At 41.3% G+C, this 22,669-nt stretch overlaps 2 protein-coding genes across 4 annotated transcripts in view; one reads left to right on the top strand and one right to left on the bottom strand.

Moving 5' to 3' along the window:
• Bbof1 (basal body orientation factor 1) overlaps positions 1-6,147 on the top strand; it is a 31,416-nt gene extending 25,269 nt beyond the window's left edge. For all 3 annotated transcript variants that reach the window (XM_041657946.1, XM_041657945.1, XM_041657944.1), the window contains 3 exons: positions 1,366-1,440; positions 1,598-1,712; positions 5,702-6,147. In XM_041657946.1, the coding sequence (XP_041513880.1) occupies positions 1,366-1,440; positions 1,598-1,712; positions 5,702-5,752 (241 nt within the window). In that variant the 3' untranslated portion in view covers positions 5,753-6,147. The remainder of the gene's footprint in view (positions 1-1,365; positions 1,441-1,597; positions 1,713-5,701) is intronic.
• On the bottom strand, positions 1,326-22,582 carry Aldh6a1 (aldehyde dehydrogenase 6 family member A1). Its single transcript, XM_041657943.1, has 12 exons — positions 22,449-22,582; positions 14,886-14,945; positions 13,803-13,877; positions 13,472-13,633; positions 12,919-12,997; positions 11,159-11,461; positions 9,725-9,846; positions 8,189-8,378; positions 7,816-7,997; positions 6,240-6,419; positions 5,817-5,915; positions 1,326-3,942 (listed from the first exon to the last, which is right to left on the bottom strand). Exons 1-12 carry the CDS (start codon positions 22,497-22,499, stop codon positions 3,838-3,840), a joined length of 1,608 nt encoding a protein of 535 aa, XP_041513877.1. The 5' UTR covers positions 22,500-22,582; the 3' UTR covers positions 1,326-3,837.
• Between the last annotated feature and the right edge of the window lie 87 nt (positions 22,583-22,669).

Here is a 22,669-nt window from a genome sequence, read left to right as displayed (position 1 = left end):
GAACAAATTATTTTAGGCTGATGTTTTTTGTTTTGTAGCAGAGTGTCATGTAGCTCAGGTTGCTTCTGTCTCACTTTGTCACCCAGGCTAGTCTTAAAGATTTTTATTTATTATGTATACAACATTCTGCCTCGATATATGCCCGCACGCCAGAGGAGGGCGCCAGTTCTCATTACAGATGGTTGTGAGCCATCATGTGGTTGCTGGGAATTGAACTCAGGACCTCTGGAAGAGCAGCCAGTCAGTTCTTTATTAACCAATGAGAGTAATATATCTTCATAGTGTATCGAAGGATTATTCCATATCACTTGATCTCTATAAGCTCACTCATTCAGAATAATGAATCAATTACATTCCTACACTTTCTGAAGTATATTGCACCTATTACCACTGGCTAACTTCTGTGTCCTGAGGGTCTGTGTGTCTGTTTATATGTGCCCTGAAGTTGCTCTTTACCCTTTCTGTATGTTAACTTGGGTATTATTGGCTCAAGCTTTTCCTTTGTCAGAACTTTCTTGATCTTCACAATGAAGACAGATTCCCCAATCTATATAATTCCTCTTATCTCCAGAGGTTGAAGAAGGAGGATCAGGAGTTCAGTTCATCCTTAGCTTCATGTTGAACTGGAAGCCAACTCTATCTCAGAACAACCGAAAACCATTCACTTGACATAAATTCTTTTTTGTTGTTTAGTTCCCAGGATCTACCTGTATCCTCCTCCAAATGCTAGATTTGAACTCATGTCTTCTTGCTTTTGCAACAAGTACTTTTACCCATGGATCCACTGTGGGAAGGGAACGTCCTGGGTGTTTGATCAGTTCTCTCATTCAGCCTCGCCGTTAGTCATTACTCACTGTGCATGACATGACATGAGGACCTCTATTATGGTTCTCTCCATAGATATTTGTTTCTGGAATTCAACATGTCTTAACTCTAAGCTATTATATTCCATTACTTAATATATCACATTTTAGCCAGGCAATGGTGGCACATGCCTTTAATTCCAGCACTTGGGAAGCAGAGGCAGGCAGATCTCTGAGTTCAAGGCCAGCTTGGTTTACAGAGTTCTAGGACAGCAAGAGCTGTTACACAGAGAAACCCTGTCTTAAAAAAAACAAAAACAAACAAAAAACCAAAACCAAAATAAACTGTATGTTTGCTTATATATTTATTTATATGTATTTTTATATATTTGTTTTATTTATATGTGTGCATATATATATATATATATAGTGTGTGTGTATAAAACTCATTCTTAAAATGGAAACCTTATCTAACTGAAATTTGACTCATTTTAAGGGTATTGAAATAGGAAGGCACAAGAAGACATGGCCTCATTTGTTTATTGATGTTTATCCATCACAGGAAATACAAGCAGAGCTCTAAGCCTCCTGTTCCAGACCATATTATTCCTGACAGTGAAGAAATGAAAGAAACTGGGTAAGAGTTCTCCTGCCAGAGTTACGAACAAAAGCCTGATCACAGTGTCCCTTGTGGATATTTCAGAGCTGGAGTTAAGTGAGAATGATTTAGCAAGTCTGTTGTTCTGAACCAAATTCCATGTATGACTGTTGACAGCACTATTTTGTCATTATAGGGATGAAATTAACCTTCCAGATCAAACCTTCATCACCCAGCAAGCTCCAGTATCAGACTCCAATAAAATGATGTCACCTGGTGTTATTTCTAAAGGATTACAGGACTTTGACAGAGTAAGGAATCTGCTATCTAATCAGACAATACACTATTGTTAACCTTTCACTATATGATGTCTGGCTAGTTCACAGTTCTCTACTACCCAAGCAGCTCTTAAGGAAGAGACGATAGAAAATTTTGTGACAATGTCCATACTAATAAGGCATATTATATGTACCTGAAGAACCTATAGATTTCTTTCTGAAATAGGCGGCTTAGTCAAAATGTGTATTGCATTACTGTTTTCAGTGCTGGTGAATGAAGCTTTGTGTCTCCCTGTGGAGCTAACCCTCAGCCCTCCTGTCTTTATAGGAGCACAGACAGAATATCCTTGCAGTTCTTGGCTTTGAGCATATATCAGACACAGAAACCACTGTAACCTGGAGAACAAAGGAAGAAAAAGACCATTTTTTTCCAAGGGCTTTTTTTTCCTTAAGAACTTTTTATTTGTACTTGGTTATTCATAATCAGTACATAATCTGACAAAACTCAAATGAGATCATAAAAGAATAAAAAGGAAAATGCTGGTTATCTGTTTTAGTGATACTAACCTGAATAGAACTGTAAATTTCATCTAAGAAACAAACTCTTTGAGCATAAGTAGCTGCCCAAATCAGTTGATTCTAATTAAAGTAACACAATTTTGATTAGTCGGCAGTTTTTAAAAGTACTGTCCTTTATATCTAATGAAAATATTAGATTTTTTGTAATTAAATTCTGTTTGGAATTTAGATAATAACCACTTATCAACCCAGCCCAAAGTTGTTGGATTGAATTAGGTATGAACTATGTTTTATAAGAAAACACAGGGTGTTATAATCACAAACTACAAGTTTCTACTTGACTTTAGGATGGAAAACAAAAAAATCAGAGTTGTATTTTGTTAAAATGATTGAAGGCTCTGAATTCTACCAGATGAGGATACCCTAATAATCTTATGCCCACAGAGTAGGAATTTTCAAGGTTTTTCACCACCTTTATTTTAACTCACCAAATAACCTGATGGACCAGAGCAGCACTGTCCACGTGACTATAGAACAGAGGAAAATAAATGATTGGTACCACAGCTCACTCAGCACTGAGGATTAAGCTAGCAGAGCAAGCAGCTGTCTAGTTCAGAAAGCTGGGCTTCAGACAGGTCAGACAGCCAGAAACTACTCTATTCAGCACAGATGCCTCTTCTGACTTAAGGTTTAGATCATCAGAGAGGCAAGTTAAAAGACAGTTGAAGAAGTGATGGCCAAATACTGTCAAAGCATGGAAACTTGTAAGTTTCTTGTAGCCGAATCGATTATTCTATATGAAAAGATCTTTCATTAAAAAGTATCAACTAATGAGAAATGCTGGCAAAAGAAAGAATAACACAAAATTTGGCAAATAAAAAATAGGTTAGGCTTTTTAAGGCAAAGAATCTTACCCACTTTCATGATTGGAACATTCTTTGATTTCTGGGTAAAAAATAACTTGCGATATAATTTTTCTAAGGATTTATTTGCATCTGTATTAATGGCTAGAGTATTGATAATGATTGCTGAAGTGAACCATGAAACATGGCACACATAACGAAAAGCTAACATATTGTTTGCGTCCTGAGGTATCTTTGAGAAGTATTTTAAGAAAAGAATATGGACAATGATAGAATTAAGTGGTCATGAATCAAAACAAGAAGAAAGTGGCATTGAGCAGAGAAGCAGCAGTTGTCACAATGTTGGGATAAGAGAAAACATAAAGTGTGAGAATCGATGGAGGGCTGTGTTTGAGGCTCAACCTGAGGGTGAACTGTTACTTCCTATTTCCCTATCCAAGAGTTCTTCCAATTATTGGGAACTCTGTCCCTACACTGGCATTCCTTTCCAAGTCATTAGAAGAACTGTTAGAAGACAGTTCTCAGCTCTCACTCCAGGTAAGCATTTCACAATTACAAGTTACCTCCAGAACAGAAGTACAGAGAGCAAGTGCAGACAGCACTAGTGTTTCCCTGCCGTCTCCTTACTACTTTGAAGGGACTAGCAGTTCTAAGAAAGAGTTTAGTTGCATCATATTCCATTATCATGGATCTGATTTGAGCAAAGATGGCAAGTGAAGGTGGCCAAGAATGACGGGAAATGACTCAGATTGTATTGAGTCTTGAAGAACTTGCTTCTAACGCCCCATGGTAGGCATGACTACAGCAGGTGAGGAAAGAGTAGCATCCTCTTCTTTCCACTGAGATGTGATAGTCTTTAGCTGAGTGTAAAACTGGATGCCCTAAAAAGAACAACAAAAAAAAAGTCAGTGTATACTTCTAGGAGTATGTAACTTCAAATTAATTTTGAAGGTGATGCTAACATACTCAGGTTCCTATCTGAGTGATCAAAATCCAATGTTCATGAGATAGTTTACTTAAAACAGTTACGGGGGTGTGGAGAGATGGCTCAGCTATTAATAGCAACTCCGCTCTTGCAAAGGACCCAGGTTTCATTCCCAGTACCCACTTGGTAGCTCACAATCACCCGTAACTCCAGTTCCAGGGGAATCCAACACCCTCTTCTGGCCTCTGAGAGAATCAGTTACACACATAGTACACAGACATGTATGTGGGCAAAATACATACACACGTGTGTGTGTGTGTGTGTGTGTGTGTGTGTGTGTATAAAATGAAAACAACCCTCTCCCAAATAAAACCACCTTTATGGGGCTGGGATATAGCTCAATTGGTAGAATGCTTGTTTAATATGCATGAAGCCCTGGATTCAGTCTCCAACATGGAATAAAGCAGGCATGGTAGGACATAACTATAATTCTAGATCCAAGAGGCAGAGGCAGGAGGATCAGAAGTTCAAGGTCATCCTTAACTACAACAGTGAGTTGGAGACCATCTTAGGATATATAAGACCATGTCTCCAAAAAAAATAAATCTGGGGAGATGTCTTTTTGGTTAAAGCAGTTGCCACATTAGGACCTGAGTTCAGATTCTCAGAACCCTTAAAAGTCAGGTATAGTAGCAAGCTTCAGTAATTCTGTGTGGTGAGATGGGAGGCTCTCTGCAAGCTCAAGGGCCAGCTAGTCTGGCAAACAACAAGGAGTCAAGATGGCAAGGGTTGACACCCAAGGTTGTCTTCTGACCTCCGAATGGATAGCCCTTCCCATCTCTCACACAAAGAATTAAATAATAAAAACACTTGACATAATATCTGCCACACACTAAACAGTCAAACCTTAGACATCATTAATATACTAAAGCTAGAATTTTAAGCATAAGGGTATCAAAGCAGAAAAACTGAGTGAGGTAATCTTGTTAACTTTTCAGGCCACTCTATTTCAAAGCTAAGAAGCAAGGTCAACAGACTTTGCTCAAATCCTGCTTCTACCCTTTACTATGGCTAACTCTTGAGCCCTGTCTGTGATAATGTGTGATATCACAAACACCTTTTATTGATGTTATGAGGAGAAACTGAAGTAACATGGTAAAGTTACTGGTATTAAGCAATTTCTATTTCTAGTAGTCAGTGATAATGTACTATATTATGTAAAGTGGCAAACCTAAAATAGTGTACGGATTCAAGACCTATGTTCAATCCCACCCCACTTAATATATGGATAATTTATTGTATAAGAATAAGCTTGAGGGGGCTGGAGAGATGGCTCAGAGGTTAAGAGCACTGATTGCTCTTCCAGAGGTCCTGAGTTCAATTCCCAGCAACCACATGGTGGCTCACAACCATCTATAATGAGATCTGGTGCCCTCTTCTGGCATACAAACATACATGGAAGGAATGTTGTATACATAATAAATAAATAAATCTTTAAAAAAAAAGAATAAGCTTGAGGATCTTTAAGCCAAGACATGCTAAATGGTCAGATGTCATTCAGATGACAGAGGGTCACAGAAAAAGGAGATGATCTATACAAAGGTTTGGATTTCCTTATACTCTTTTCTCTAAACCTACTGCCTTGAGTTACACATGAAGAGGGTTGGCAAAATTTTGTTAACTTTTAAATCTTTTTTGGGGGGCCTATGAAACAGAGCAGAAAAGATGATGCCACAGCAGCTGCCAGCCGGTCCTTCCTTATGTAATCTTGCTCTGAAGATGTTCAAGAAAGTTTCTCAAAGGAAAAGAAAATTCCAACTCAAAAGTTACCTGTTTGCCGTAGAAATTGGTGTCTCCCCTGAAGGAAGATCGAGAGCCGGTGAAGGAAAACATTGGCAAAGGCACTGGAATGGGGACATTCACGCCCACCTAAAGAGAAGAAACGCACATCAAGTACTGATCACAGCTCAACCCACAGAGAGTCCATATAGAAGCACAAAGACTACAGAGACCAATTTTATTTTTCTCTTTGGATTTTACATTTTGCTTGGTTTGGTTTTTTTAGAGGTAGCAATTTTTGAGTAGTCATCTTTGCACCCTGTGCTTCACCCTAAGAATTTTTATTACTGAGGAAAGGATGGGAAATTATGGGCAATTAAAGGTGCAGTCTTCAAACAAGTTGCAGCTGACTGATCATTGTGTACTGTTTTGTCCTCTTAGTTATAAGAATCTTCAAAGACTCCATTCACAAACCTGTCCGACATCCACCATGTGAGAGTATTTCCGTGCAGTGGCTCCATTGGTGGTGAAGATGGCAGTTCCATTTCCATATGGGTTGTCATTTACAATCTTGATGGCTTCATCCAATGTGTCTGTCTCCAAAACCACAAGAACTGGGCCAAAAATCTCCTCTTTGTAACAGGTCATACTTGGCTGTCAGGAGAGATGGATCCAGAAAGAAGTCATCTTTTTAAATTGAGTACTTTTGCATTTTTGGCACCCTGACTCCACAAGCAGCTTTCGTGCTAGTAATCTTCCATCTTCCCTTACTTCTGTTCAAAAGGTGGAAACCTTTGGCACTCCCATCATATAAATATCTTGGAATTCTTGCATTCTTTGCTGTTCAGTGCCCTATTTCAAGTTCAAGACCCATTACTAGCTTCCTTTTTAATACTTGTACAACTTTTTTCATATGTTGTTAATGAAAGTTACATGAAAAGTCATTTTTATGAACAAACATATATTAAGTACACCAGAACTTTTCTAGAAACTCCTTGCTGAGTGCTCTGTAACCAAACACCCATTCTCACTCATTCCTTTGCTTTCAAATAAGTCTCCAATTTTGATCCTGAGTTTCTAGTTAAATATTCAAAACATCCTTCACCATTATATCTAGCCAACTGTGTGTGTTGCCAATAAGTTTTTCCTCTGCTGTTCTGTGGCAAGGAACTTCAACCTGTGATCTTTCAGGATTAGTGAGGATATACAACAAAAAGCCTGCCTCAATTTCATCATAAATGTTAGCTGAGAGACTTTCAAACTTTGACATATAAAATTGATTGATGATCTCTTTTTTTCATTTTAGTAAAGATGAAATTAACTTTTGGGCATGGGATAAGATAGTCTATAAATCCTGGGTAGTTAATATGTTGAATGGGGCACTATAGTAGCTATGAGCAAGTGGGGAAGGGAAATGTAACACAAAGGGTTTTAACTACTGCCTGTAGACCAGATGTGGCAGCTGCTTGTTCTTATACAGCCCACAAGCTAAGAATAGTTTTTACCTTTTCTTTAATGGTTAGGAAAAAATCCAGACGACTATTTCATGACATAAAATTATAAAGCCCAAGTGTATGTCCATAAATAAAATCTTACTGGCACACAGCCACAAACTTGTGGTTGATTTGTACTGTGCACCAGAATAACTGTGACAGACTCCTTTTCGCAAGGCTGAGGATATTTCGTCTTCCAGGGAGAGGCTGCCACACTGGTTGGTTTTGTGTCATCTTGACATACTCCAGTCAGCTGGGATGAGGGAACCCTAACTGAGGAATTACCTCCATCAGATTGGCATGTGATTGGAACAAAAAGAGATACACCCTTTCTTCTCCTATGTGGTTTTTAGTCATGTTTTATCACAGCAATAGAAAGCAAACCAGGACATGTGCTGTCCATTGTAAAGAGCTCTGGTTGGGAGTCAGGGAGACTTATTTAGCTTTCAGACAGAAATCCTGGCAAGAGTTATAGTCTTCACTCATAAATTAGAGATTCCAGAGCCTCTAAGGTGTTCTCAGCTTTGGCATTTGTGATATAATCCAGAGTTGTTTACCTTGACATTGGAGATGATGGTTGGTCCAACAAAGTTACCATTTTCATAGCCTTTGACTTTAATTTTTCGCCCATCCAGAAGGATGGAAGCCCCCTCTTTTGTTCCACTGTCAATCAGACGGCAGACTCGCTCTTTGGCCTGGGGGGTGATGAGAGGGCCAAGATCAGCTCCGGGCTGGTCTCCTATAGAACAAGCAGAAGGGTCCAAGGTTGATATCAATAAAAAATTTGCTGAAATAGCTCTGAATGACAAGTAGAGTTCAAGAGAGGCAGCAGTAGAAGTGTACAGAACGGCTCCCCTGGGCAAAGCCAATGCCAGATCTAAGATAGTGCCAGGGAAGCAAAGTCTGGTTACCTGGCAGGTGACTGGTTACCTGCATTGACTCGCAGATTTTTGGCACGCTCCACCAGCTCTGGCAGCCACTTCTTAGCTTCTCCTACAAGGATGGCTGTTGAAAGAGCCATGCAGCGTTGGCCAGCAGCTCCAAATGCGGCACCAACCAACTGGTTGAGGGTGTTTTCCTTATTGGCATCTGGCATGACTACCCCATGGTTTTTGGCACCCTAAAGAAATGCGAAAAGTGGACAGGTCTTCTTAGCTAAATTAATTAAGTTAAGCCAGAACTTAGGCAAAGAATCTGATATATAAAATGAGAATTTAAGGAAAAACTGTATCTTTTGTTATTTTGGTTTTTTTTTTTTTTTTTTTTTTTTAGTTTTCATCTTGCTGTTTAATCTTGCACGTTGCCTAGATTAAAATGGCTTTTTTAAAAAAATTTTGCAATATTGGGAATTGAACCTAGGTCTCATACATGACAAGGAAATGTTAGCCACTGAGGTATATCTCTTTTTTTTAAACATTTTACTTTGAGACAGAGTCTCACTGGGTTGCCAAAGCTAGTATTAAACTCACTCTGTAGCACTGGCCAGAGACTATTTTCCATACTGCTGAAGTCTAAGCAATACTAAACAGGGCTCCATTTATTTTAATATCCTTGAGAAACTGGTATGTATTCATTTAGGTCAAAGCCATTTACAAGATGGTGGTGGGAGCAGGGAAGATGTTACTTTCAAATTGACAGGTTAAGAGACTAGTAGAAGGGGCAGTGGTGGCGCACACCTTTAATCCTGGCACTCAGGAGGCAGAGGCAGGAGATTATCTGAGTTTGAGGCCATCCTGGTCTACAGAGTGAGTTTCAGGACAGCCAGAACTCACAGAGAAACCCTGTCTCAAAAAACCAAACCAAACAAAATAATAGTAAACTACAAAAGTAAACTATTTTTTTTTTTTTTTGTTTTTCAAGACAGGGTTTCTCTGTGGCTTTGGAGCCTGTCCTGGAACCAGCTCTGTATACCAGGCTGGTCTCGAACTCAGAGATCTGCCTGTCTCTGCCTCCCTAGTGCTGGGATTAAAGGCGTGCGCCACCATCGCCCGGCTAAACTATGTATTATATGAGGACATGAACCTTATGTGACCCAGTCCCTTTCCAGACCCTTAACAAACTGGTTGTTGCAACGATAAATAACAACAACAATAATAAAGATAACTGTATCTTTATCATATTTTTAAGCCATATCAATAATAGTTAGGGTACACTTTTAAAAGAATCAAGAAATAAGGTCTAGAAAGAAAAATTTGGCTGTTACTGCTGAAGACTAAAGAATTTGAGTAACATTTTTGAGGAAGAATATGTCCTTTGTTACCAAGATTAATTATATATGATAAAAGATGGTCACCACAACAGAATTAAACTTCACAAGGTTTGGGGACTAAGGGGAAGACAGTCAGGATGAAGTGACGAATGCTGGCTTCACGGGACATGGATGAGTGTCCTGACTACTGAGGACAATCTCTAGCTCTTCCATATACACACAGCCAAGCTTGAGGAGTGAGGGGAGTGAGAAATTACCATGTTGGCTTGAACCCTCTTGCCATTTCTTGACCCTCTTTCAAAGATGTACTCTCCTGCCTGGTTGGAGCCCACAAAGCTGATTGCTTTGATGTCTGGATGGTCGCAAATAAAATTTACAGCTTTAAAAAGAAAATAAATTATTACCATAAAGAAGCCTGTAGGCTTATCAACATAGCAAATCACCCCTTTCCCAGACTGTTAATTAACATTCAAACATATCTACATGGAAATCCCACTGTGATGTGCTCTTATTTCGCGCAGAGATCCACTGGCTTCTGTCTCCCAAGTCCTGGGTTGACAGTCATGTGCCTTCACACCTGTCTTTAAGTTACAAATTCTATTTGTTATTTATTCTATTTGTTATTATTTCTATTTGTTATTTAGTATTGTAGAAACACTTCTAAATGGAAACATTTCTAATCTCTGAAAGTCATAATTTCTTTAAACGTTATTTTCATTATTGTGTGCATGTGTGTGATGGTGATGATGATGTGTGTGTCTCTGTGCATGTAGACATCAGAGGACAGTTTTGTGGAATTGGTTTTCTCCTCCCACCTTTACATGGTTTCCAGGAATCTTGCTTATTTGCCAAGTGCCTTTACATGCTGATCCATTTTGACAGCCCATAAAGACTACAATTTCTATTTTTCTCAAATAAAATAATGCTCTTTCAAAACTTAATTCTTTCATTTTATCCTTTAAGAATATGTTATGTCTAAGATTCTCAGATACTTAGACCTTCATGCAAGAGGTTCTGATAGGGTACACTATTTAAAAGTAAGAATCAGAGCCAGCCTTCCTGAATAGACATATCCTAATTTTCCTGGTTTCTGGTAGCGTTACGTAGAGCAAATGACTTAATTGCATTCTGCCTTCATTTTCTCATCTGTAAGATTCAAAATAATACCTCCTTTAAAGGGCTGTTGAGCTAGTAAACAAGAAAATGAACTTTCTCTTTAATCTTATCTTTGTCTGGTCCTAGTCCATTTTTCAGGTATCCTAACATGTGGTATAGAGTAAGGAACACTGTTACTACCTAGTTACTTTAACCCATCCTAATGGCAAGACGGTTAAGACACATGACCTTAAAACATGGAAGTTACTATTAGTAAATCTTCCCTTGCTAATTTCCTCATCCTAAAATCCCCAATCACAGAGCTGGAGAGATGGCTCAGTGGTTGAGAATGCGTCTCACTCTTCCAGAGGATATGAATTCAGTTTTCAGCACACATACTGGGCACCTCACAGACACCTGAAACTCCAGCTTCAGGAGAGCCAATGCCCTGATCTGGCCTCTTCAGGTACCCAATATATGTGACAGACAGACACACAGAGAGTCACATGCACATAAATAAACATTAAAATTACCAACCAATACTGAACACCTTAATTCCTTTGGGAGTCAGATAAGTAGACACATAAAAAAGTTACCTTCGTGCTGTCCGTGGATGATGTTCAAAGCTCCATCGGGGGCACCAGAATCCTGAAGCAACTTAGCAAGAAGCATAGTTGCTCCAGGTACTCGCTCTGATGGTTTCATTAGGAAAGTATTTCCACAAACCATAGCCATAGGAAACATCCAAAGGGGGATCATGGCAGGAAAATTAAATGGTGCAATGCCTGCACACACCCCCAGAGGCAGACGGTAGGAATAAAGGTCCATGTCTTTGGTGATAGATGGCATGGTCTCTCCCAGCATAAGGGATGTCACACTACAGGCATGCTCGACCACCTCTAGAAGAGAGAAGACAGACTGAATACTACTTAGCTTTGTTATGTTCTATCCAATCCTGAGAATACGGGGTGGGTCAGACCGGTGATTTGGCCTTCCATGTGGGGAGATTAGATAAACAGATTCTCTGAGTGTGTAAGAAAGACAGTGCAAATGTTATGAAACATTTGAGCTTTAAAAAAAAAAAAAACCCAAGGGGCTGGAGAGATGGCTCAGTGGTTAAGAGTACTGACTCTTCCAGAGGTCCTAAGTTCAATTCCTAGCAACCACATGGTGGCTCACCACCATCTCTAGTGGGATTTGATGCCCTCTTCTGCCAAAAATGTGCACATGCAGATAGAGTACTCTCGCATTCATAAAATAAATAAATTAATTAAAGCCCTCCGAAACCCAGTATATTAGTCTCAAAGGTACCTAACAAGTATCGCCTTTAAAAATGTTTTAAAAGGTATTGCTTAGTGTGGTAGTACACACCTTATAATTATAGCACATTGCAGGATGAGGTAGGAAGACCATGGGTTAGAGCCAGCCTTGGCTACCTAGTAAGTTCCAAGGCAGCCAGAGAGATACACAGTGAGCCTCTGCCTCAAAAGACAAAAAACTCTTGTGGAATAGTACTTAAACAATGTAAAAATGTGTTACATTTGTTTATGCTGCAGAATATTTAACTATGTAAAGGGGTGTTATATTTCTTTATGCTGCATTTATTTAATGATGTAAAGATGTATTACTTTGCCTGCCTAAGGCACCTGATTGGTTTAATAAAAAGCTAAATGGCCAATAGCTAGGCAAAGGAGGGAGAGGCAGGGTTGACAGACAGAATAAGTAGGAGGAAGACTCTAGGCTGGGGTGGGGGAGGACAGAGAGAGAGAGAGAGAGAGAGAGAGAGAGAGAAGAGAACAAAGGAGAAAGAAAGAGAGACACCTGGGATCAGCCAGCCAGGCAGCTGCCAGTCAGCCAGACATGGAATAGGACATACAGAAGGAAAGAAAGGTAAAAAGCCCCAAGGCAAAATGTAGATGAAGAAAAACAGTTTAAATTAAGTTATAAGAGCTAGTAGGAGCTTAAGATAAGGTTAAATATTTATAACTAATAATAACTCTCCATGTCATAATTTTGGAGCCGGCAAACAAACAAAAACAAAAAAACAAATCAAAACAAAGGGAAAAAGTTACCACAGGATAGCAAGATCTACATAAAGAAAGAATCAACCTCCCTACTCTGGGGTAAATCTCCCACTGTCTTTTTTTTTTTTTTTTGGTTTTTCGAGACAGGGTTTCTCTGTGGTTTTGGAGCCTGTCCTGGAACTAGCTCTTGTAGACCAGGCTGGTCTTGAACTCACAGAGATCCGCCTGCCTCTGCCTCCCGAGTGCTGGGATTAAAGGCGTGCGCCACCACCGCCCGGCTCCCACTGTCTTTTGACCTCTCCCACAAGTCCCAGTAGGGGCTCCCAGCTTACGAAGGCCTCGGAACACATCTCCTTCAGCATCAGCTAGAGTCTTCCCTTGTTCCAGTGTGATTAACTTGGCAATTTCTTTCTAGAGAGAAAACATACACATAAAAACCAATCCAAGGCTGTTCCTTTATTTACTCACTTTCTTGATAGTGGGAATATACATCATGATTTTGTTGTTGATGATGCCATTTTTTTTGAGACAAGGTCTCATGTAGCCCAGGCTAGCTTCAAACTCACTTTGTAGTTGAGGCTAGCCTTCAACTCATGATTTTCATGCCTCCACCTCCCAAGTGCTAGAGTTACAGGTATGAACCACCTTGCCAGGCTCAATCCAGGGTCTTGTTCATGCTCACTAAGCACAAACTCTACCACTGAGTTCTGCCCCTATTTTCCTCCAAGGACAGACAAAACTAAGAGAGAACTCATGAGGTCATGAGGGAAGGGGCCATGATCAATGTTCTCCTGTATTGCAGAGTTACAGGACAGCTCAACAAGTCTTTGAAGAGGTGACCAATGTATCCTAGGAGACAGGCTAGAAAACCACTCAAGTCCTTACCAGGTTTTCTTTAATAAGTTGTTGATAGCGGAGCAGGACCTGCTGACGGCTTAAAATGGACGTGTCTGCCCATTCAGGGAAAGCACGTTTGCAGGCCGCAACAGCTGCATCCATTTCCGCTCTGGTGGATTGAGGGACCCGACTGATGACCTCATTGGTAGCCTGAAAAGAAGCCATCACTTATTGCTAGTGCCTCACCTTCCCCACATTGATCTACTTACAGGGGCAACATTGTGCTTTATGGGAGAGTCCCAGAGTCCCTCCCCCCACCACCCCTTGCTCCCAAAATTCTGGGCTAGTAGGTTTAAGTGCCCCAAAAAGTTTTGCTTACTGGGTTGTGGATGTCAATCCATTTGTCACTTTTGGATTCAACAAATTTCCCATCAATGAAGAGTTTTACAGTTGGCTAGAGAAAAAAAAAACACACCCAAAAAAACCCTTTATATTAATTCTTTTGCTTCTCTTTCTATGAAGAAGGAATTGTGGATCTAGCTGCTGAGCCACCTCTCTAGCCCTTTCCCCACCAAAAATTTAACCTTCCAGTCACAATGGAAATGTTTATACCTTGCGAGAATAAAGAGTAAAATAATCAAAAAATTTTTAATTTTCATTTATTTATGTATACAAGTGCTCTATCTGCTTGTATCCCTTTATTTCTAAAAAGGGTATCAGATCCCACTGTAGATAGTTATGAGCCACCATGTGGTTGCTGGGAATTGAACTCAGGACCTCGGGAAGAGCAGTCAGTGCTCTTAACTGCTGATCCATCTCTCCAGTCCAAGAATTTTTCAAAACTATCTAAGAATAGTTATTTTACAATATTGAAAAAGTGAAGCATACTAAATGTTATATGAAGATAATCAAGTTACATACACTGGATGGACTATTATATAGTCATTAAAAATTGTGATGCTAAAGATCACCTCACAACACTGAAACTGTTTGAAACATAATAGATACAGTAACAGATAAAGATCACCTCACAACACTGAAACTGTTTAAAACATAATAGATACAGTAACAGATAAGAAAACCAAGGCAGAAAAATTTTCTGGGCATGGTGGCACACATCTGTAGCCTCCACACTTTGGAGGAGTGGTGGCAGGAGCTGAAGGCCAGCTGATCTAGTGAGTTCCAGTCAAGCTAGGTCTATATAATGAGACCTGTTTTTTGTATTGCTTTGTTTTATTTCAGAGACAGGGTTTCTCTGTGTAACCCTGGCCATCCTGAAGCTCACTCTGTAGGTCAGGCTAGACTTGAACTCAGAGATCCACCTGCCTCTGCCTCCCTAAAGCTGAGAGACCTGTTTTTAAAAACACAAAACAAGGGGCTGAAAGATGGCTCAGCAGTTAAGAGGTTCCAGGTTCGTTCCCAGGACTTCTCAGAAGTCCATTTTAGAGCCCAAATCACTCACCACCGACGACGAAGAGAAGGAGGACGCTGGGTACCATGTGGAGCTTACTTTAGAGGAAACCTATGGGATTAAAAAGGATCTGGTAAATGCAGGTGCAGTGGCACATTAATCCCAGCACGCAGGAGGCAGACAGGCGGTCTCTGTGATTTGGAGACAATCTTGGTCTACAGAGTGAATTTCAGGCCAGCCATGGCTACACAGTAAAACCCTATTTTCAACAAAACAAAAATCTGATAAATGTCAGGCCTTGGTGGTGCATGACTTTAATCCCAGCACTCAGGAAGTAAAGACAGGAGGATCTCTGTGAGTAGCTGGCTTGGTCTACAGAGTGAGTTCCAGGACAGCCAGGACTATGCAGAGAAACCCTGTCTCAAAAAACAAAAACAAACAAACAAACAAAAAAGAACCCCAACAACTAACCAAATAAAAATCCTGAGAATAAACTAGAAGACACAGAAAGTTATGGAATAATAAATCATAAAAATCATGTTCTGGAGCTGGGTGGTGGTGGCGCACACCTTTAATCTCAGCACTCAGGAGGCAGAGGCAGGCAAATCTCTGTGAGTTCGAGGCCAGCCTGGTCTACAAGAGTTCTAGGACAGGTTCCAGAAGAAAAAAAACAAAAACAAAAAAAAAAAAAAGGAATGTCCTGCATTTCCAGGGAACTCTTGATTTAAATAATCATTTTTGTCATTATATTATATTTTGCAAAATACAGTCACCACAAATCTAACAAAAGTACTTAATATTTCTAAAGTAAGTGTTGAAGACAGAATAAATCAATGTTAATGTAATAAACCATAAATAATATTGTCTATAGTCAATGTGGATACAGATTAAATAGTAATAAAATGTAAATATATATTCACACATACTTGAAAACAAATGTTTATCATACCTTTACTTTCATTAGCCCCAAATTTGGTAATTACTCAAACGTCCCCTATTAGATAATATGATCAAAGTGCATATATATGAAAATATCGTAGTAGAACCCACTTTTATAGAATATATGCTAATTTTTTTAAAAATATTTTATTTATATATTATATATACAATATTCTGTCTGTGTGTAGGTCTGCAGGCCAGAAGAGGGCACCAGGCCCCATTACAGATGGTTGTGAGCCACCATGTGGTTGCTGGGAATTGAACTCAGGACCGTTGAAAGAGCAGGCAATGCTCTTAACCTCTAAGCTATCTCTCCAGCCCCCAGAATATATGCTAATAGTAAAATCTGAAAATTCAATTGTTGAGTATGGAGATGCTCTTTAGGAAGCCGAAGGATCATACATATATTCAGTGTCAGTCTGGACCCTGTTCCATGGGGGAAAAAATGAGATGAAACATTAGATGATTTCACTTATATAAAACTCAGTGCTAAGCTAGGCGGTGGTGGTGCACGCCTTTAATCCCAGCACTCGGGAGGCAAAGGCAGGTGCATCTTTGTGAGTTTGAGGCCAGCCTGGTCTACAAGAGCTAGTTCCAGGACAAGCTCCAAAGCTACAGAGAAACCCTGTCTTGAAAAACAAAACAAAACACAAATGAACAAAACTTGGTGCTACCAGCTCATCTATAGCACCATCAGATCCGTAGTTACCCGGGGTGAGAGGAATAGCAGTCAGGAGAGCTAAAGGGAAAGTTTTGGGATAATAATTATTTTTATTATTTTGTGATACTTTCACAGGCATTAAAGCTTACCAAATGCTATATGTAAAATATGTACAGATTATTTTGTGTCCACTTCACTTTAATGAAGCTATTTTTTAAAATGGTACAAGTACCTCATGGCAGGATTATATGTTGCTATTTGGTAGGGTAAAAAAATCAGGGAACTAAGGAGGGAGATTCAACTATAATGTTAAGTCTCATATTGTCCCTCTAAACATACTCAGCATATGCTACAAAAGTTGACTTAAGAAACATTCAAGCAATAGGAAGCTGGGATGGTGGCTTCTTTGTCCGCTGCTCATTCTTGCCTCTTGACAGTGTGCTTTATGACAATGGTCCCCTTGGCCACTGCACACTTGCACCAATAGAGAGTTTCATTTCTGTACTACACTGTGTGTGTGTCTCCCTTGCATTCTTTTGATGAAGATCACGAGGACCAGGGAGTTGGGGAGAGCAAAGCAAAATCCCAGTGACCTTTCGGCTTTTTTTCTTCACTGTGAGATCTTGGATATTCTTCTCTTAATTATCTTTACACAACTCTCATCAACTCTTCAATCTGCTCCAACCTTCATGACTAAACATCAGTGACTTTTTTTTTTTGAGACAGGGTTTCTCCGTAGCTTTTCGGTTCCTGTCCTGGAACTAGCTCTTGTAGACCAGGCTGGCCTCGAACTCATAGAGATCCGCCTGCCTCTGCCTCCCGAGTGCTGGGATTAAAGGTGTGCGCCACCACCACCCGGCCATCAGTGACTTTATATCCTTCTAAGTCCTCCTTAGACTTGGCCTCACAGCAGACGTGACGTGGTTCATTACTCTTGAAGTCTTTTTTTTTTTTTGGTTTTTTTTTTCGAGACAGGGTTTCTCTGTGGTTTTGGAGCCTGTCCTGGATCTAGCTCTTGTAGACCAGGCTGGTCTCAAACTCACAGAGATCCGCCTGCCTCTGCCTCCCGAGTGCTGGGATTAAAGGCGTGCGCCACCACTGCCCGGCTTCTTGAAGTCTTTTCATTTGTCTCTATGCCGCCCTGGTGTCTTATCCACCCCCACCCCACCCCCTTTTCCCTTTGTGTCTACTCCCAGTCTCTTTTACTGGCTTATTCTCATCTTCACGGACAGTACATCAGTTGCCCAAGGCTTAGCCCTGGACTTGCTTTCTTCTTGTTCTGTACACACTCTCCCTGAGAGACTTGAATGACTCCAGTGGCCTCATTAGGCTCTGATCATCCCCACGGCTGCAGTTCCCAGCCAGACTTTTCTCCTTCAGGTAGACCATGAAACTATTTTCATAGCTGAACTCCTCCCTTTCCTCCCACCAGTCTGCTCTACTTCCTACAGCCCACCTACCTGAGCAAAGGGTCCTTAGTTACCTGGCTGACCATGTCACCTCATCTCCTCCCTTTCTCTTATCAGTGAATGAAACCTGTCCTGGCAATCTATCTTCCTAGAAATCTTTGAACACACTGCCCTCTCCTCTCTTCACCCTGTCATTTTGCAAGTCATTACCATGGCTGTCTCTCAGATTTCAATAGTGGTTTTCCAATAAGTCTCATAGTTTCCAATCTTACATGTTCTGAATCCAGTTGTTACTTCCCCTTCCTTCCTTCTTTCCTTCTTTCCTCCCTCCCTCCCTCCCTCTGTCTTTGTTTTGTTTTTTGAGACAGCATTTCTCTGTGTAGTCCTGGCTGTCCTGTAACTCATTCTGAAGACCAGGCTGGCCTCGAACTCAGAGAGATACAGTTGCCTGCCTCTGCCTCCTGAGTGCTGTGATTAAAGGCATGCACCACTATTCCCAGTTCTGAATATAGTTTCTATTCCATAATCAAAGGCTCTCTCTCTCTCTCTCTCTCTCTCTCTCTCTCTCTCTCTCTCTTTTGGTTTTTCAAGACAGGGTTTCTCTGTAGCTTATGAGGCTGTCCTGGAACTAGCTCTTATAGACCAGGCTGGCCTCGAATTCAAAGAGATCCGCCTGCCTCTGCCTCCTGAGTGCTGGGATTAAAGGCGTGCACCACCACAGCCCAGCCAGAGGGTCTTTCTAAGAGAAATTAGGTTAGACTACCTGCTTATGCTGAACTCCACCGGGAGTGTACCTCAGAGGTAAAGTAACAAGCATGTACAAGTTCCTGTGTTCTTCTCTCAGCAATGCAAAACAAAACAAACAAATGAATAAAAAACATAACAAACAAAACCTCCAGTGGCTTTCTGCTGCCCTTACAATCAAGATTAGCACCCCGGTGCTGGCTGTACTTCTACTTCTCCAGTCTCAGAATGTGAGCACTACTTCCTCCTTGCGCTATAGTCCAGCCTTTCTGGAGTCGGACATTATCCTGCTTCGCCTGCTGGACAAGTTCTATCTTCTTTGCTTTTGTCCATCTTGTCTGACTCTGTTTCATTCCACTTGCCTGGTTCATTCTTTACTCCCCCAGGTTTCTAGTTGGCCATCATCTCTTCTGGGAAGTCTCAACCTCGGGTATGGGGTAAGCACCTAATCGTGGCGTTCACAAGGCACCCAAATTCTTCCATTTTTCATTCCACATTACAGGATGGCAGCTTGTTTAGTTACTAAGTGTCTCTCTCTTTAGATCACTAGACCATTGTGTCCTTTGCCCCTAGCCTAGTCCCTCTACCAGACTGAGGATTTGTTACTATTTCACAGACTCAAGGGATGAATCCTTCCCAAGCAATAATTTGTTGGTAATATTGTTTCATGCATTCTCCCTTAAGCATAAAAAGTGCACACGCACTCATCAGCTAATTTAAGCATATTAGGTCAGTTACTTTTATGTTTTAACCTACACAGTCTTCCTCATGTAAAGAAGATAAAGCAGACAGTGCGCCCACTATCATGAAATATCACCATGTAGTTTTTGCAGGGTCAGACCTCATATCTATTTCGCATTTTCTATGAAATACTCATTAGCACCATTCCTGAAGAAACTAGCCTCTGACTTTCGCTCTCTAGAGCAATGGTTCTCAACCTTCCTAACATTGCAACCCTTTAATACAGTCCCTCATGTTGTGAACTCCAACAACAAGATTATTTTCATTACTACTTCCTAACTGTAATTTTGCTACTTTTAGGAATCATAATGTAAATACCTGATAGGCAGGATGTCTGATCTGTGACCCCTGCGAAAAGATCGTTCAATGCCAAGGGGTCATGACCCACAGGTTGAGAAGCACTGCTCTAGCTGCTAACCCCTACCTGTTGTTTCCTGTCTTCTCCCCTAGCTTGTGCTGACTTAGACCGGTTGAGTTTGGGACTCATTTCCCTACATCCCTTCAGTGCTCTGGAGACCTCCAATTGTCTAGCGCTTTCCTTGCATTACAGTTGGGAGTATGTTCAAAGTCTAGGACGGTGTAAAGGAAGAAAGGCCTGCCGAGGTCTAAGTCCTAAATTCTCAGTGCCATCAGTTACTAACTGGGTGAGCGTGGGTCAGTGACCTGAAGTGTCGGTCAATTCACTTCACCGCGCTTTCAATTCTAATCCTCACAGATATGTTGGCTAGAAAGTAGTGGAGATAGGGTTAAATTTGCAGATTGGCATGGCATCAACGAGGCAGGTCACTGGGTTTCGTTAAGACTGGTTTTGTTTAATCTATGAATAGGAAAGATAATATCATACAAAGCAGAGAGTTTAGGCTAAGTTCTACTAGTCCCCAAACAGAAAAGATAGGCCGAATATTTAAATTCACTGAAAACTCACTCATTACTTTGTACACTAGCCTAAAAAAATTTAAAAGCCCCTCTGAAAACATGAGTTTGATCCTTCCTAGTTTCTTCTGACAGTGGCTGTCAAATTTACACATTTTTTTCTATTTATTTTTCTTTCTTTTCTTTTCTTTTCCCCTTTTCTGGTGCTAGGGATGTTACCCAGGTGGGTTTTTTTTTTGTTTGTTTGTTTTGTTAAGTTTCTTAAAAATTTTGTGTATATGCGAGTGTATGCAACATGGATGGGTACAGAAGGCAGCAGATCCCCTAAAGTTGGGGTTAAGGGTTGTGAGCTGCCCAGGGTGGGTGCCGGGAACTGAACACAAGGTCTCTGAAGAGCAGCAGATGCTCTTACTTATCCTTCGAGCTTTCTCCAGCTTCCAGTTTTACTCTTTAGTTTAGAAATTACTTTTTTCTTGTTGTTTTTTTTTTAAGTAACCATTTACAAAGTAAAAGGCTTCATTACAGCATTTTCAGGCATACCATTAGCCTATATGCTGTTTGTCACTTTCGTCTTCAATTGACCTCATCTCCCCTCTTGATCTCTGGCTGATTCCCTTTCCAGACTGGTTTTGAAGCAGTCTCATGAAATTTTTCCTGTGGCAGTTTCTCCAAGAGCTGGCCCTGTGTACATGACCTACCACGGCCATTCAGACAAGCCTCTATCAGAGTGTCACGTTATAGTAACTCCTAGTTGTCTAAGAACTACTTCCGGCCTTTCCCCAAGTCAGTTCAGAGGTTTCTTCAAATTGGTTTCTAAAAAGAAAAAAAATCTATATCTGTTTAAAAAATAACATGCGTGGGAAGAGAGATTCTGCTCCTCTGGTGATGGGCTAACAATGAATGGGGGTGGGGGCAATTTCTATAAAGGATTTTAAGAGGTTGGTAATGGGAAATGCGGACTGGAAATGCTGTCTCTCTTACTAGAAAAAGATACCAGAGTAGAACTAGGGAGTGGAGTCATGTCAGCCCTCTATGTCAGCCCTCTATGCCAGCCCTCTATGCCAGCCCTCTATGGCCTCCAACCCATCCTCCACACTGTCTCATTAAACAGCACATCCACTCCTGAACTCCTGGTGACTCCACCGATAATCTAACAAACACACACATTTCTGCAGCAGAACTCATAGAAACCTGATGAACAGAAATAAAATTTTATATAAGTGCATCAGCATAGAGGACCTTCCCAGGCTGGATGCGTAAGAAGGAGACAATGTTGCTAATGCAGGATTATGAATCTTGCCAGGAACATAGTAAATCTTGCTTCATATTCTATGTCCTTGCTAAGGTGCAAACACAGAAGAGGCTATACACAAAGCTGGGATCACAGGCTTGAAGCTTCCTTAGTAGCTCTATAGCTGCCCTTAGGCTGGCTTCTGCGGGGTTCCCATCCCAGTCTGGCAGAGGGGAGGGTGTGCTGGCACCTGAGGAGCTGGCTTTGGGAACGTGTTTTCCTAGGCTTTCATTTTCTACCACCTGTTTGGGAAATGTTTAGTCTTTTGAACGAAGCAGTATTAACAATGTGCCCTTAGTTAACTCTAAAAATTAACTCCGTTTAACTTTGCAGAGAAAGTTTAACTTGACCCCAGAACTTGTGAAAAAACACTAGGAACCATGATAGTTTGTGAAAACAGCTAGCAAATGGCTGCCTTTGATTCGAAAACCTAGGGTACATTTATTTCTAGGCGATTCAAAGTTCCTTCGCTGACCCTCGTTGCAGGTCCCTAGTGAGCTCCCCTGCCCCTTTACCTCAGATTATTAACAGAGGTCGGATGGGGGAAGGGAGGCTCCTGGCAAAGAAAAGCACCCTAAGAAAGGTGACCAAAACGGGGAGTTCCTGGGGAACAGAGGTGGCTGGTGCAGAGGTGAAAGAGAGACCTTAGCAGGAACCAGAGAGAGAAAGAGGCCAGCTAGTGACAGCAGGGACTGAGCTTAACGGGAGGTGGGTGGGTCAGAGCCAGAAAAGGAAAGACTCAGGAGTGAAAAGACGGAGCGCCAGGCGTGAGGATCCGGGGCTGGATCCAAGGCCAGAGACGGTACAGAGTGACAACCCGGACCCACGGGTTTGGTGGAACGAGGGTCTGCAAAGGAGCTGGGCCACTAAGTTTGTCCGGCAGGAGCATGGTTTAGAGTCGGGGCGGTAAGGACTCATTCCTAACATCACGGTCCTTCGTCGCCACCCTCACTCGCCTGCAGGATCCGGGTCCGCACTGCTGCCGCTGCCGCCACTGCCGACGCCATGGCCCACCACCTTTTCGGCCCAGTTCTCCGAGTCTGGGGCTGCCAGTGCCTCCAAGAAGTCACGCCGCTAGGCCACGCCCACCACAGGTCGGGTCTGTCCATTGGAGGAGAGGGTCACTTCTCCTGACCAATCACTTGTCAGAGCTCTTGACTCCCTCCCGTCACTTCCA

Source organism: Microtus oregoni, unplaced genomic scaffold (assembly GCF_018167655.1).
Source record: "Microtus oregoni isolate MIOR12 unplaced genomic scaffold, Mior012 000009F_ref0000495, whole genome shotgun sequence".
NCBI lineage: Eukaryota > Metazoa > Chordata > Mammalia > Rodentia > Cricetidae > Microtus > Microtus oregoni.
The sequence above is the reverse complement of the archived record's forward strand: the minus strand, read 5'-3'. Positions and strand labels throughout refer to the sequence as shown.

Excerpts from the sequence above, each read along its gene's own strand:
- Aldh6a1 (XM_041657943.1), bottom strand. The coding sequence starts at position 22,499 with ATGGCGTCGGCAGTGGCGGCAGCGGCAGCAGTGCGGACCCGGATCCTG. Across the intron at positions 14,946-22,448 it reads TGCGGACCCGGATCCTGCAG|GTTTCCTCTAAAGTAAGCTC; the intron begins GCGAGTGAGGGT and ends TTAATCCCATAG. Across the intron at positions 12,998-13,471 it reads AACTTATTAAAGAAAACCTG|AAAGAAATTGCCAAGTTAAT; the intron begins GTAAGGACTTGA and ends TTTTCTCTCTAG.